The sequence below is a fragment of the Hyperolius riggenbachi genome, chromosome 3 (assembly GCF_040937935.1).
Source record: "Hyperolius riggenbachi isolate aHypRig1 chromosome 3, aHypRig1.pri, whole genome shotgun sequence".
In the NCBI taxonomy this organism is placed as follows: domain Eukaryota; kingdom Metazoa; phylum Chordata; class Amphibia; order Anura; family Hyperoliidae; genus Hyperolius; species Hyperolius riggenbachi.
In genome coordinates, this window is record NC_090648.1 from 263,125,546 (window position 1) to 263,143,043 (window position 17,498).

The following is a 17,498-nucleotide window of genomic DNA, read 5'->3' on the forward strand; positions in this document are numbered from 1 at the left end:
TCATGCTCTATGGCTGCTGCTGCTTTGTATTCACTGGCTGCTTGATCTGTCTTCAGCTCTAATACGCTTCTCTGCAAAGTACTTTCCATGCCAACAATGCCAATATCTTCCAATCTGTCTGTGTTCATTTGAACTACTTGCATGGACTCTTGCTTCCATCTAACGCTGCACAATCCGGCTCTCTATGCATGTGCAATAGGCATTGCTTGCCAGAGACACAGGAAACTACATACACATGTCAGTATGGATATCAGGAAGATCCAAATAAGCAAATAAGGATTTGAGCATATGTGAATATCAATGAGCTGACAAATACCTGAGGTTATGCCTGCATGGTTTGCTGAGAGTTGAGGATACCTGCTTTTCCTTGTTTGGGCCTCCTTTTATTGGAATATCCACGATGAACTCTGGCTATAGTCATGCGGCTAGATTGGACTCTTTTGTTCCTTGATTTTGTTCTTCATTTTTTTTGATATATTTTTTGATATCTTTTTTGATTTTTTGGTTATTAAGCTGCGCAGCTTCCAGCCATTATTCACGTGCACTGAGTCCACTGGTTGGACTCTTTCTGAAGTAGAGGGCCCTAGGTTCAGTGGGTTTTGGGGTGTGGGTCGTTGGGGATGTGGGATTCTCTGCTGCCATATATGTTTTTATGCTAATTTTGTATATTGGTTTTTGCAAGTGATGAATAAAGTTTTGTATTCTTACAAATAATATATATCAATATTTTTTGTATTCAATCGGGCCATACCCCTTCCACACAACATCTCACAAGGTCTGTTCCAGTAGAATTTATGTATGGGTGTGGAAATACTGGCAAGACACATTGGCCTCAATTCACTAAGCTTATCTCCTGTCTTTAATAACGTTTCTAGAGTTGTCACCATGGTGATATGGCATGTGGTATTCAGGAAACATTTTACCTCAGGCAAACCTAAAGTTAACTAAAGTTAACTCTTCTGTCTTTAAGTTAACTCTCCAATCCTTAAAATAACTCCAGAGTTAAAGACAGGCTGTTAATTAACTCTGTGTGAAAATAACTACAAAGTAGGTAAATCAACTACAGAGGAGGTAAATTAACTACAGAGGAGGTAACATAAGGAATGAAGAGATAAGATAACTCTCTCACTGTGTGGAGTTAAGTTTTCTCTTGCCTTATTATCTCCAGCATGATCTTAGTGAATTGAGGCCATTGTCTCTGTGCGTGAGCAGCGGCTGACTGAATGCCACCATAGACGTGATGTTACTACATCTATAGCTGTGTAGCAGGATTTTCACTGTAATTTGGTGCTGGACCCCAAATTACAGTATATGTCCCGAGTTGCTACAACCTCAGAGTAGGAATAGTATTTAACGCTGCTCGGAGTTTTAGTGGCAGCATTGTGAACCATCATTCTCACATGTAGAGAAGCCGCTGACTCGCTAGGGAGAGGACTGCAGAAGAGTGGCTAACAGCAGTACTACAGCGAGGGACACAGAGAAAGGAAGAGGTGAAAAGGAGTGGAAGCCCCAGGTAAGTAAATCTACAGTAATTAATTTGCCTCATGTATCCTTTAAGGCTTGATTCACAGTCTGTTTTTCTGTGCGTTTTCTGCATAGGTTCGCTCCTGCACCCCACCCCCTCCAGCGTGTAACCCTCTTTGACCATCTGACAGCTTCCATAGTGACACAATGCATTGATAGCATTTAGGATAGTGATGTTTCATCCACAAAATGTCACCTGAGGGATCGTGCCCTGATTCCTGCTGGGCGATAGTCTCAAGTGTGTATGAGGCTTAATATTAGACGTGCAGAATTATTCTGCAATACAACTGAGCACTGTGAACTAAGCCTTAGCACTTTTCTGATCCCAACAAAAGCCCCAGTTTGAACTTTTTCTGACCTTAAGGCCCTGTTCACAGTGGTCAGTTTCACTGCAAAAAAATTCTGCATGCCAACTCACTGCCCATACAACTCTATGGGCCTGTTAACCGTAGAAGATCACGTTTTTCTAACTCGCTGCATGCAGGTTTTGTATTAAAGTCTATGGCCAGTCTCCATTGCGGTTCACGCAACTGTCCACTGTGAACTTAGCCTAAGGGCTCTTTCACACTTCATTCATTAGCACCGCAATGGTCCCAAATGGTCACAGCGCACGCTGTGGTGTGACCATACAGTGAGGCACACTTTACAATTAAAGTATGCCTCACTTTCAAGTTAACTGCGCAGGATGCACTGCAGTTCTTGCACCACCACATTGCGACACACTACACTGCGATCAATGGTATAGGCCCATAGAACTATCACTACTTCTGCATGCATTGCGGCAGTTTTGTAAGACAGAACCGACCACAGCTAGTGGTGAAAGTGCCTTCACTTTTTCACCCCAACTACAGTTAACCATAAACTAATGTTTTAAGAAATCCTAACTGTAACCCTTGGAACAGATGTTCCATTGCCCCATGTACCCCATCCCAAACTAATGCCTTACCCTAACCCTGATTTCCCTGAACCTAACTTGGAGTGTAATACTAATCCCCAGCACCAGAACCTGCCATGTGTATTCTTAACCTTCTAAATTAGCAATAATTAGACACATAGTCGCAGTAATTGTTTCAGCATGTCTGTGTGCCCAGATGAACATCAGGAGAGACTGCTACTTTGCCTGATTTTACCCTTTGCACAGGATTAATTTTTTTAAATTATTAGCTAATAATCTTTTGTCTCCATTTTACATGAAACTTTAAAAAATACCTCAAAATACACTGACATTTTAATCTATTTCTGTACACTTTTTCCCTATGTACATAACATAAATCATCATTACAAGGTCTCCTTAGATATGCACTTCTGGCCATTATACAGTTTGGTAAGCAGCTGCCAAGGCCTCTTGTGTCTTAGTGATAGTCTATGCAGAATGAGAGCAGCACAAGCTAGAAGCTGTGTTTAAATTCAGATACCATAGTCTGTCCATGCACATTCAGCTGATTAAAACATTAGCACAGGCAGCTGTGCTTAACGGATTTCCACTGGGATAATTAACGGATAGTAATACATAAGAATTCCCCATCTTCTGAACTTTTATTTGTAAAGGGTGGATACAAGATGACAGTTGCATTTTTCTGCTTAATGCATAGTGAAGGGATCATTAATTATAGAATGGAATACAAATTCCGATCTTCTCCTTATACATTAGAGAAACAGAGATTGATCTATTATTAATTTCTGTAATATGTTAAGTGAAGGAAAGTACTTAATACAGTGACTCCTTAATAGACAATGTAGAACCGTAGCCTATGTGAGTTATTGTAGTAGAGAATATGTTCTCATTGCGTGTACTTCTTATTTTTGATTCTTGAACTGTATTGTGTTGTGCTAATCTTCATTCCTTTCTATGTATTATGGTCGCTTTTCCTTGTGTATTGTATTTACAAGGATGTGTTTCATACAAGCTGTTAATTGATGAAAAAAAAAAAAATCAATAAAAAATGAAACTAGAGAAAAAAAGAAAAAAGAAGTATAGCCACTGAATTTGAAGAGCCTGGTCATGCTTAATACTATATATATATATATATATATATATATATATATATATATATATATATATATATATATATATATATATATATACAGGATCTTCTAAAAAAATTAGCATATTGTGATAAAGGTCATTATTTTTTGTAATGTACTGATAAACATTAGACTTTCATATATTTTAGATTCAAATACACACAATTGAAGTAGTTCAAGCCTTTTATTGTTTTAATATTGATGATTTTGGCATACAGCTCATGAAAACCCAAAATTCCTATCTCAAAAAATTAGCATATTTCATCCGACCAATAAAAGAAAAGTGTTTTTAAAACAAAAAAAGTCTACCTTCAAATAATTATGTTCAGTTATGCACTCAATACTTGGTCGGGGATCCTTTTGCAGAAATGACTGCTTCAATGCGGCGTGGCATGGAGGCAATCAGCCTGTGGCACTGCTCAGGTGTTATGGAGGCCCAGGATGCTTCAATAGCAGCCTTAAGCTCATCCAGAGTGTTGGGTCTTGCGTCTCAACTTTCTCTTCACAATATCCCACAGATTCTCTATGGGGTTCAGGTCAGGAGAGTTGGCAGGCCAATTGAGCACAGTAATACCATGGTCAGTAAACCATTTACCAGTGGTTTTGGCATTGTGAGCAGGTGCCAGGTCGTGCTGAAAAACGAAATCTTCATCTCCATGAAGCTTTTCAGCAGATGGAAGCATGAAGTGCTCCAAAATCTCCTGATAGCTAGCTGCATTGACCCTGCCCTTGATAAAACACAGTGGACCAACACCAGCAGCTGACATGGCACCTCAGACCATCACTGACTGTGGGTACTTGACACTGGACTTCAGGCATTTTGGCATTTTCCTCTCCCCAGTCTTCCTCCAGACTCTGGCACCTTGATTTCCGAATGACATGTTAAAGTTGCTTTCAACCCGAAAAAAGTACTTTGGACCACTGAGCAACAGTCCAGTGCTGCTTCTCTGTAGCCCAGGTCAGGCGCTTCTGCCGCTGTTTCTGGTTCAAAAGTGGGTTCATGCTTCCATCTGCTGAAAAGCTTTATGGAGATGAAGATTTCATTTTTCAGCACGACCTGGCACCTGCTCACAGTGCCAAAACCACTGGTAAATGGTTTACTGACCATGGTATTAATGTGCTCAATTGGCCTGCCAACTCTCCTGACCTGAACCCCATAGAGAATCTGTGAGATATTGTGTAGAGAAAGTTGAGAGACGCAAGACCCAACACTCTGGATGAGCATAAGGCCGCTATCGAAGCATCCTGGGCCTCCATAACACCTGATCAGTGCCAGAGGCTGATTGCCTCCATGCCACGCCGCATTGAAGCAGTCATTTCTGCAAAAGGATTCCCGACCAAGTATTGAGTGCATCACTGAACATAATTTTTTGAACGTTGACTTTTTTGTTTTAAAAACACTTTTCTTTTATTGGTCGGATGAAATATGCTAATTTTTTGAGATAGGAATTTTGGGTTTTCATGAGCTGTATGCCAAAATCATCAATATTAAAACAATAAAAGGATTGCACTACTTCAGTTGTGTGTATTTGAATCTAAAATATATGAAAGTCTAATGTTTAACAGTACATTACAAAAAATTATGAACTTTATCACAATATGCTAATTCTTTGAGAAGATCCTATATATATATATATATATATATATATATATATATATATATATATATATATATATTCTGTCAGGTTCTTTCTCTAGTCACGTGACTGCAGAATTCTGGTAACAGTTTGCTCAGCAGCATCAACACAAAGCCACCCCCCCCCCTCAATTCCTCCAATCCATAGGCAAGGAGAGTGACACCAATGTAACAAAGGGACTGAAAACCTTGTAATAAAGATATTATAAACGTATAAGAAGTGATTATGGGGAGACAAAATCAGATTATTAGTTGTGCTCAGATGAATCAACTGACAAGTATTTTCACAGCATCTAAAATAATAGAATCTCATATATATATATATATATATATAACCTCCAACAGGTCACATAAAATACCAGGATTTTATGTTCATTTTCATGATGTCTTTGAATTCAGCACTCTGTAGGTTAACAATTTTCATTTTCATCAAACTATTTGGCATTGTTATATTTCTAACACATTACCCGGCCCTTATCAGTATAGATATCTAGCATTATTTTTCCCATTGACATCTGATGTGTTTTCAAATTGTTTCTTTAGTGAGTATTACATAAAGCTCAAGCGTACAAAATTGTAAAAAAAAAAACAAAACAAAAAAAACTCCTTTTTTAATGCATTTATTTTATTTTTAATTTTTTTTATAGCGGACACCAAGCTTCTACTTTCATCACTGATAATTATCAAACTGTCTTTATGTTTTTCAGCTCCTGTGATCAGCAGATTCTCAAGACGTGCATCTGGTAAGGTCTTATAATTTATGTTTCTTGTCAACCTATCTTTTATCAATGAACTTAAGATAAATGCACTACTTATAATTTATGTAAAAAATTTGCCAGAAACTGCAAGCTATGTGTAGCTGTCTCCCAAAATATTGGCATATGCCTTGAGAACTGTTATCTCTAAGGTCGTTGTTGGACCATTCAAAGTGCATCATGAGAAACTCAGGATTATAGTCACATGCTCACAGGTGATCAATCATAAAGCAATTGCAGGTAGTGTACTTAAAGGGGCACTTTGGCGAAAAACTGTAAAATTTTAAATATGTGCAAACATAAACAAATAAGAAGTAAGTTTTTTCCAAAGTAAAATGAGCCATAAATGACTTTTCTCCTATGTTGCTGTCACTTACAGTAGGTAGTAGAAATCTGACAGAAGCGACAGGTTTTGGACTAGTCTATCTCTTCATGGGGGCTTCTCAGGCATTTATTTACAAAAGCACTTAGTGATTGGCAGTTGCTCCGTCCAACCTGCAAAAAACTGTGTAGCAAGCAGGGAAGCTGGCCAGCATCATTGTTTATATCCTTTTTAGGGAATATCTTTATAAAGAATAAAAGCCTTGCTGAGAATCCCCTACGGACTAGTCCAAAACCTGTCACTTCTGTCAGATTTCTACTACCTACTCTAAGTGACAGCAACACAGGAGAAAAGTAATTGATGGCTCATTTTACTCTGGAAAAAACATACTTCTTATTTGTCTACGTTTGCACATATTTTAAATGTTACAATTTTTTACCATAGTGCCCCTTTAAGGACATGTGTTGAAGATCATTGAAATGAGCATGTGTTCTTTTCAAAAACCTTCTTAATGATTTCTGGATGACTAAGGGGTCTATTGGATCCGTATTAGCACATGTGCACATGTATTTTCAGTTGCAACACAGTGCAGACTTGTGCCATTCATGATGATGAATTGCAGTATGACTGCTGTCAGCAAACATGCATTGTGTTTTGCAGTGCAGTAGAAGAAGTGAGACCAGACCTATTTAAAGCCCTAATTCACCCTCACAGATCAATGAAAATGCAGCCACGTGACTCAACATCCATTCACAAAAGCTTACATTTATAAAAAAAAAAAAGCTAACCAACAGCTCTCACTGAGCACACTGCCACCCCACACAAGTACATTACATTGCTGCTTACATTGCGTACTCTCTTTAGCACCAGTATTAGAGCTACAGCACATCTTTACCATTATCAGACTCCACTGTAATAATAATAATAATAATAATAATAATTGCAGTATTTGTATAGCGCCTTTCTCCTGTCTGACTCAAAGCGCTTGCGAGGCAGCCACTAGAGTGCACTCAGTAGGCAGTAGCAGTGTTAAGGAGACTTGCCCAAGAAACTCCTTACTGAATAGGTGCTGGCTTACTGAACAGGCAGAGCCGAGATTTGAACCCAGGTCTCCTGTGTCAGAGGCAGAGCCCTTAACCTCTGAGCTGTAGCTTTCATGCTAGCTACAAAGCGTTAATATTTTTCCATGTGTATATCAGACCTAAAAAGAAAGCGGGACGGGGTGATTTGATACCAAAAGAGCGTATGTCCCACCAAGGAGGGACAATTGGGAGCCATGTATTGTCTCCCCTCAATTGTACCCCTCCATGCTGCATTGCAATGCAGGAGATCTCAGGGAAGGACCAAATGAAGAAGAGTTGGAAGTAGCCCTGCAGCAGGTTACTAATCACTGTAATGTCCTTCCCACTCTGCACATAGATTAGGGGAGAATTGAGACAGTTTGACTTGGGGCAAACACAACCATGTGGCCCTTGGAGAAGGGTGATTGGATGGAGAAATGCTGAAAAGTGGGTGGTGCAACAAGTGTCAAATATAATATTTGTAAACTTATCATATAACTGATCTTGAGTTAAATAGATGGAGGTTTATTTGGAAGGTTGTCATTTGTGGGGATACTTTACAATCAATGCACCCCCCCTTTTTTTGGAACTTTACGCCTTTGAATGCGCGTTTTTTCGCGTTGCATGCCGTTTTGCAGACGTTTTTTGGGCGCTTTTTATGACTGGACGCGTACATATGTACGCATGTGACGCGTCAACAGTCTTTACGCGGACGTTGTAGGCATGATTATGATTGGCTATGACTAACGCGTACATATATACGGATGAGATGCGTATAAGTCTTTATGCGGACGTTGTCGGCTTTTTTCACGCGTATTTTATTGCGTATCCGCGTAGTTCCTAAGCGGACGTTGTAGGCGTGCTGCTGATTGGATGGGTGTCCCACAACATGGTAATTCCTCCCGTTGAGCTAGGGAGACAATGAATGAGACCTTGTAGAGTGTTTTTAAATGTTTAAAATGTGAATTGATGTTGGAATTGGTCATTGGGATTGATTTTACATATGATTAATGAGTTGTTATGAGAACTTAATGATATTGTTCACAGTTTATGATTGGCAGATCTCACTCATGAATATGCAAATTGTAAGTCTTCCATCAGGTCCTCTCGAGACCTATATAAGATGTGTGTGGTGTCTAATGAATTGTCAGATGCTGCAATGATTTGAAAAAGAAGGATCGAAACGCCTGTGCGTCATCATCATGCAGACCTGTTTTTACTCATGTCTTTTTTTATAAGAGCTATAAATAAAGGCAACTTAAATATTGGATGGTGCGGACCTTTGATGTTTGAGATCGATTATTTCCAACATGTCCGACCTGATTGCCGATCGTTTTCCGATCTATTTTGATAGAAGTAAACGGAAATCGATCGGAAAATGATCGGAAATTCATTGGAAATCAGATCGTTGTTGGAATCTGGCAGACAATATATTGGGAGCCATCTATAGTATGACTGCTGGCAGATATTGGGAGCCATCTATTACAGCTGGCTGATATTGGGAGCCATCTATGACTGCTGGCAGATATTGGGAGCCATATATGACTGCTGGCTGATATTGGGAGCCATCTATGACTGCTGGCAGATATTGGGAGCCATCTATTACAGCTGGCTGATATTGAGAGCCATATATGACCTTGTTAGCTTACCCAGATTGATCTCAAACAGCCCCTTGTAAAGGAAAGGAAGTGGCCCAAGGGGGAAATTCCACTTTGCTTCCTGGTCCAGTCCTGCCCTGACGTAAATAGAGACCTAGAGGGAGAGAATATTGATGGGCTCTATTTTCTTTTATTACCTGGGGGGGGGGGGGGTCCACTTGGTCTCACTAAGCTGGGTACCAAGCTATACGAACAATGCCAGATCCAAATGGTCTCATGAGTTGGAGCTGGGGCCTCAGTGGTTAGAGATCTCCCCACTGTGTGTGGTTATATGAGCCGGAATGTGTAGAAGTAAATAGGCCACTGCAGCTGCTAATTTTAACCATCTATTTAGAGCTTTATGATGTGTTTCATGGGGGTCTTCTCAGAATCAGAATCATTTATTTCGCCAAGCATGACAGAATCGTGCCTGGAATTGGGTTAGGCAACAGAGCTCAACATCTACAAGGACATGAAGAATAGTGCACTAAACAAGAGACATACATGATAAACCATTTAAGGAAATGATACAATATACAAATGGTGGTGACAGGCTAGTGGGGGCTGGGCCCCTGAGGGCAGCCAGTGTTATAAGTTCCAGGTACACAATGACTGACTGTGACAGGACCACGTCTGTGAACATAAGACGGATGGGGTGTAGGTAAGACCTGGGTGGAGTTCAGGAGATTGACTGCAGAAGGGAAAAAAGAGTTCCTGTGCCTCGCGGTCCTTGTGGGGATGACCCAGAATCTACGGCCTGAACGCAGGCGACTGAAGTAGCAGTGGCCAGGATGAGAGGGGTCCATGGCTATCTTCAGCGCCCTAGTGCGTAGTCTCGAATTGTAGAGTAGGTCAAGTGGTGGAAGGGGTTTCCCGATGATTCGCTCTGCCGATCTAATGACCCTCTGGAGTTTTTGTCTGTCGCTGACGGAGGAACCAGAGTACCAGACCAGGATGGAAGAGCAGATGATAGATTCTGTGGTGGCGGAGTAGAATCTTGTGAGGACCTGGGGGGGCATGCCAAACTTTTTCAGCTGTCGGAGGAAGAAGAGCCTTTTCTGGGCCTTTGCCAAGGTGGAGCTGATGTTAGCCTTCCATCTCAAGTTGTTTGAGATGGTGGTGCCCAGGAGGCGGGCGCAGGGAACTATCGCCACTTCAGTGCCGTCAATGTGGATTGGTGGTGGTGAGGGGGCGTGCTTCCTGAAGTTGATAATCATCTCCACAGTTTTTGCTGCGTTAAGGACCAGCCTGTTCTCCCTGCACCAGTGGCAGATTCTGTCTACCTGCTGACGATAGGCACTCTCGTCGTTATTGGTGATAAGGCCAACGATAGTGGTGTCATCTGCAAATTTGATCACCTTGACAGAGTCCGCTGTGGATCTGCAGTTGTTGGTGTAGAGGGAGAACAGCATTGGAGACAGGACGCAGCCTTGTGGAGCCCCCATGTTCGTGGACTGTGGTTGGGAGGAAATGTCACCCAGCTTGACCGATTGTGACCTGTGGGATAGGAAGTCTGTGATCCAAAGATGTAGGCTGGGATGGACACCAAGTGCAGCTAGACCCTCCTGAAGTGTGCGTGGACAGATGGTGTTAAATGCTGAACTAAAGTCCGGGAGGAGGATTCTTGCATACGAGTTAGGCCTATCCAAGTGGTTGCTGATGAGCTCCAGGCAGATGTTGATGGCATCATCAGTGGACCTATTTTCCCTGTACGCAAATTGGAATGGGTCTAGAAGGGGCATGGTGGAGGACTTCAGAAAGGACAGGACAACCCTTTCAAGGGTCTTCATGATAACGGATGTTAGTGCCACAGGCCTGAAGTTATTGAGGTCAGTGACGCCTTGCTTTTTGGGAACCGGAATGATGGTGGATCTCTTAAGGCAGGCAGGAACCTTGCCCATCTGAAGTGACTTGTTGTAAATGGTAGTGAGAATAGGGGCAAGTTGCCTAGAACATGACTTCAGGCAGGCCGGGGACACTCTGTCCGGACCAGAGGCTTTTCTGGGGTTCATAGTTGACAGGTGACGCGTGAAAAAGGATTCGCTCACAGCCATGGGGGGTGCTCTTAGACTCGAGGCGAGGTCCGCTTGTGCCAAAGGGGAAGTGGGCGGTGACCGATCCCCCGCAGGTGAATCCTGGCACTCGAACCTGCAGTAGAATTTACTGAGTTCTTCAGCAAGTTCAATGCTAGGTGGAGCGTGCTGGGGGGGGGGGGGTGGAGGCTTGTAATTGGTGGCAGCTTTAAGGCCTTTCCATACGGCTCGTGAGTCTTTTGAACAGAGGTTTTGTTCCATCTTCTCAGCAAACTTTCTTTTGGCAACCCTCAATTCACGATTAAGGTCATTCCTCTCCCTTCTATATTCCTCAAGGTTGCCTGACTTATGCGCAGCTTCCTTGCGCTTCCGAAGTTGCCGTAGCTTGTTGGAGAACCATGGCTTGTTGTTCGGGAAGATTTTATAGGATTTGGTTGGTACACAGGAATCCTCACAAAAGCAGATGTATGAGGTTACGTTCTCCACCCACTCATCCAGGTTTGGTTCTTCCAGAGCCTTCCAGTCCGTACAGTCGAAGCAGGCTTGAAGTTGGAGCTTGGCCTCAGTAGACCTGACCTTGGAGGACCTGAGGACCGGTTTTGCTGATTCCAGTCACCTCTTGTAGGTGGGGATGAGGTGGATGAGGCAGTGGTCAGAGGAGCCCAGCGCGGCCCCCTTGACAGCTTTGAATGCATCTTTCAGTACGGTATAGCAGTGGTCGAGTGTGGCCGAGTCTCTAGTGGGGCAGGCAACATGCTGGTGATAACGCGGAAGCTCGTGGCGGAGGTTGGCTCTATTGAAGTCGCCCATAACTATGAACAAAGAGTTCAGGAGAGACGTCTCCCACTGGGAGATGGAGTAGCTCAGGTCAAGCAGGGCAGAGTTGACATTGGCGTCCGGTGGGATGTACACTCCAACCAAGACTCCCTTGGTGAGTATACTGGCCTGCAGTTAACAAGAAGAAGCTCAACGTCCGGGGAGCATTTCTTGGCTAGTACTGAAATGGTGGGACACCATGCAGTGCCGATGTAGAAACAGATGCCGCCGCCTCTCTTTTTCCCGGACAGAGCAGTGTCACGGTCAGCTCGGATGAGGCTGAAGCCTGGGAGTTGTAGGGCCTCATCAGGGATTTCCTTGGGGAGCCAGGTCTCTGTGAAGCAAAAAACTGGGGTGTTTGCGCTGTACTCCCTCCTGTCGCAGAGGAGGAGCAGTTCGTCCAGCTTGTTGGGCAGGGAGCGTACGTTTCCTAGGAGGATTGAGGGGATGGCTGACCTTAGGCCTTTCCTCCTTAGCCTCACCAGTGCGCCTGAGCGACAGCCCCTACGCCGCTGTCCCGCATGGGACCTTGGGGAGGAGGCAGAGATCAGTTGAGCATGACTCCACACCGAACCGTAAAGTCGCGTGCCCTCAGGGGATGAGGAACCATATCCTTCCCACTGAAGGAGCTGTGGTCTGGAGAGGGTGATGCAACTGGGCTGTGGAGTGTGGGGAGCAGATCCTGGGCAGTTGGCATTGGGACGTCGGGTGGTGGTGGAGCGCCATTGGCTGCTGACGGGTGGCATGGCCATGTGCAGGAATAAGGTCAGTACAGTCCAAATGCCCGACTGCCAGAGTACCACCGTCCATATGCCACAGTGCAGATAACAGTCGATATGACACAGTGCAGTTCAATAACAGTCCATATGCCACAGTGCAGTTGAAATAACAGTCTATATGCCACAGTGCCGTTGAATAACAGTCCATATGCCCCAGTGCAAGTGAATACCACTTCCTCAGGTATCAACCACATACAAAACATTAAAATAAAAACAATTTGTATGAGCTGTCCTCAATTTTAATAGACCAATAAGGAGCAAACATGTAAATACAAGCTGGACTTTTTATGGAGAAACCAAAGGTCAACAACTCAAGCCACAAACCTAAGTACATTTATAATTTTGGCCATTGAAGTTCTCCTTAAAGGTACTGCTGGTCACTCTTTTCCATTACTTACAGAATGGGGTTGTGCCTCCTAGCATCACATGATGTAGATCTCCACCTTTTGCCATGTGAACCTAGGCTGCACCACCTTGTTCTGAATGTAATGGGAATGGGGTGTTTAGCAGCATTTACCATTCGATGGAACCCCAGGGAACAAAATGATAGCCGTACTTATGCTTGTAAGTATGAGAGTTATGCTTTAATACAGTGATTCTGATATGTGTCTCTACACAGCTATTGTGGGGGATTTGCTTGTGTGTAAAAAATGAAATCAAGGTATCTTCTGATGCTCAAATATTTTCTACCTGAATATTTTTATTCCAGTTGTGCAGATGTGTATTGACGTAATGGAATATCCTCCACTACCCACTCAGTAAATTAATTAGCAGCTCTGAACCCCATGGTGACACAGTTTTCCCATGGCTCTTTTTCCATATGGCTAGGGGAACATTATTATATACAGTACATTCCCATTGTGGTTCATCAGATACATGCATCAATGGTTTACATTATTGAGGCAGGCTGCCTTTTCATCCCTCAAGATATTACTGTATGGCAGCAATGGTGCTATATGTGGCTTGGGAATTACACTTAACTTCACATCTTATCAAGCATGACGCTATGCTCCTCTTTTCGCCTCTGACGAAGTGAACTTTTTAGAATATATAAGTAAATTGGACATGAATCTCCTTGGCGTTATGGATTGTCACGTACCATATACCAGCTGCATTGGATTGTAGTGGATTATACTATTGCTTTATTGAGTTTACGAAAGGGATAGATGTATCTCCTGTGATGCCGCTGTATGGTATAAATGATTGGTTATTTTTGGTTTAAACATTTTATTGTCACAAGTAGAGACTTAGTATATGACTATATGTGTGTGTGTGTGTGTGTGTGTGTGTGTGTGAGTGCGCGTGTGTGTGCGTGTGTGCGTGTGTGCGTGTGTGTGTGTGTGTGTGTGTGTGTGTGTGTGTGTATGTGCTAATGTTGTGTGTATTTTTAAGTTGCTCATATTTACTTTTACAATTGGTTTCCACTGTGAATGTTCCTTAATTTATATAATCTATATTCACTCTGTAGCTCATGAATATTTTTCTTAATGTTTCTAATTGAGGGATTCAAATTTAGCCTTGTGTGTGTGAGGACAAGGATCTTTTTCATAATTTTCTTATTTATATATATATATATATTGTTTTGTAAGATGCCTTGCCTTTTATCTCCTAAATGTAGTTTGAAACGTATCCATGATTGTCTGCATGTTCTGCAAACAACATCATTTCTGTAACCCTTCTGTTTTCCGGGAAATTGGATTTATCATATTGATTGCATTAGGAGAAAAGGAATACTAGAGTGGTTAACACAATATTACCATATACAGTTACACTGGAGACCCTGTTAGGTCCTTGAAACTTTGGACAATTGCCCTTGGCTTTCTGTGTTTCAGGCAGAACATTGTAGAATAAGTGGATCTGAGCAGCAGACAGGTTTAGTGAGAATGAAACAAGCAAACTAGGTGTGGTCTGGTGTTAGCTGTGGAAGAGATCCTAAAACTAAAACGCTACCAGATGATAACCACCTCTTTTAATATATGTGAGTATTATTAACAAGGCTAACTTGTGGGAAATTTTACCTCTTTTGCTTTATACATTTCTCCAGGTGAGAGTGGCGGTAGTAACTTTGTGTGCATGGCAACAAGGACATGTAAGCTCGCTTTTGAGCCTGTGCTTAACCTCTATACCAACCAAGATTCTAGATCAGGGCACAGAGAAGGAAGGGTAAGGAGGAAAATGGTGGATTCTAATGGACCTTGGATAAAATGATCCAGCAATCTGAATCTTTCACCGATGCATTGGGGTCCACTCCACTGTACACGTGTCCCCCTGGGATGAGAACCATCTAGCTTCTGTACGAGGTTCTAGATGCTACTGAACTCACTGGATCCCCATAACTGCTATTAAATTGGCATTTGCACATGGAAATTCACAAGGAAGTCACTGTATTTCATTGAGGTATACTTCATGGGTGTAAGTTTCCTCCAGGTGAACCAAGGCATACATAGGAATTGGCCGCCGGGAGACTTGAGCGCAGGATACAGGCTTATCCTGCTGCTGCACAAGTTCCCGGCGGCATTAAATACTATTCCCCGTCTAGGTCGACGTGGATAGTGGAAATGATGTAATTTGACTTCCAGCTATTGCTGGAGGCCGAATTACAGTGTTTTAAATGTAACTTCTGCTCCGTCTTCTGACGGCACTGAAGTTACTCAGTGTGCGCCGATATAGCCGTAACTCCTATTATGGCCTATGGTGGCGCCGGTTGCGCCCAAATCTGTGCTGTAATTACAGCGCTTGGAACCAAGATCTTCAAACTTCCTTCTCCCCCCCCCCCCCCAAGTGAACCAAGATCTTAAAACTCCCAAACACCCCCCCCCCCTCCTTCCCCCTCAAATAAAATAAAACAAAACTACAACATACATGCTTGAAAAGCTGTAGCAAGATTCTCCAGGAAGGGAGATATTTGGAGAACACACATGATCAGTCAAATGCAGCATGTTCTTAGTATAGTGAAAAATGACTTACTGTAGATGCCTTGCTGTGGCCCTATATACTGTAGCTGAGCTCAGTTGATGGATGCAAACTTTTGCCACATAATAGCCGGATATTTTTTATTAAAGCCTTACTTCAAGCACATACCTACATATACCATCTGACAGCTTTGTATGAAGAGTGGCCAGATGTTACATATTGTTTTTGGTTTGGTCACATGACAGCCTAGCTGTGGCAGGTGCTGTAGTTCCACTATACTATACTATAGCGGAACTCTGGCTTTCACATTTTGTGGTGGAAGCAACACCAGGAAGGTAATTTTGAGCACTGGTTAAATTGTAGCTATGACAGACGTCATTAAATTGCAGATATGGTGGTCACTATACTATAGCCAAATTCCAACTTTCAAATTTTGCGTCTGGAGCCGCCTGGGATGGAAATTTGGGCACCAGTTAAATTGTGGCTATAGTGCCAAAGGTTACTGTTAAGTGTAGGTGGGGAGGGAGTGTTAAGCACAGATTGTGTTGGTAATGTTATGTATTGGTGTGTGTGTGGGGGGGGGGGGGGGTAGTGTGGGGTGTAGGTAAGGTAGGTGTAATAAAATTGATAGATATTTTGCTAACAGGAAAAAGTAGAATATAGGTGAATTTACTGGTATTCTATCAGGTGAATCCGTGCTGATTTTAATCATGGATTTTTTATATGTAGGCATATATGACTGCTTTTCCTATAGGGGGGATATGATAGCAGCCTTTTTTTAGTGGGTTAGTAGATGGCTGCCCTTGTTATAGGGTGGGCATTCTTTCTGCTCTAGTAATACATGGGAGACATGATGGATGCACATTTTCTATATAGGACGTTATTACTACATTTATTCTCAAAAACAGAAACTTGGAATTTAACTGGTTGGCATGAACAGCATAGACTATTCCTGCATATATTATGTATAATCAAGTGGAATCTCTGTTCAGCGTCTGTCCTAATTTAATCTCAAAGGGTATCTACAAATTACTATTTAAAATGATATGTTAGTAAACATTGTTTCCCTCTTGACCTTCTGCAGAGAGAAATACAAATATTTTGAATAGTTTTTTCGGTTTTGCTTTTCAAAACAACTCGATTCTCTTCCAGTAGAACATATTTTGCTAATCAAGCCATCTGCACACTGCTTTTGTTCCAAGGAAGAAAATGTGTGCATCTATTCTACATAAATGAGACGGTTCTGTAAATGTGTGATGCTAAAGCAATGTTACTGATACTCAAAACATGGAAAAATGTGAGCATCTTCCAGGAATAACATCCTGTAAAATAATACACAGAGGTGTAGTCTCATTTCTCAAGGCGCAAATGCTTTAATCTGAGCTCAGAGATTTTGAAATATAGAACGCTAGAAAGATGCTCTGCAATGTTTCCTGATACTAAACAGAATTGGTAAGATTGTACAATTAAGATTGTATGATTAGTAGTCAGCTTTAGATCACACAGATTCTTTACTTAGCTGTTGCCTTTGCTTTAACCCTTCCATGCTGGGGATAGTGCATGATATGCTAGTAATATTGAGTGAGTAGAGGCAGATTTTATGTTAATGTTATTCAAATGTATGCAGCTTGAAAATTGTCCTGTTCCAAGGGGCATACATTTGCATAAAATCACTGTAAACCTTTGCATCAACTCGAAATTATAAGCATGTCAATGACCATTCCGAAACTCAAATCGGCCTGATCAAATGTTTGCATATCACAAAGGCTAGGTTTACAGGGGTCAGTTGCATAATACACGCGTTATAATGAGTGTAAACTGCAATGGAGGCTGGACATAGACTTTAATACAAAGCTTACATGCAGCGAGTTAGAATAACGTGATCAGTTACAATGCAGCACTGTGACCAGCCCCATAGAATTGTATGGGCAATGAGCTAACATGCAGAATTACTCTGCAATGCAACTGAGAACTGTGTACAGGGCCTGAATGTCAGG

The 17,498-nt window shown here is 42.1% G+C and overlaps 1 protein-coding gene across 1 annotated transcript in view; it reads left to right on the forward strand.

Annotated features, from left to right (window-relative positions):
• The window catches only part of PRKAR2B (protein kinase cAMP-dependent type II regulatory subunit beta), a 154,965-nt gene that overhangs the window by 82,254 nt on the left and 55,213 nt on the right, over positions 1-17,498 (forward strand). The window contains exon 2 of the mRNA XM_068276278.1: positions 5,893-5,928. Coding sequence (XP_068132379.1) covers positions 5,893-5,928 — 36 coding nt within the window. The remainder of the gene's footprint in view (positions 1-5,892; positions 5,929-17,498) is intronic.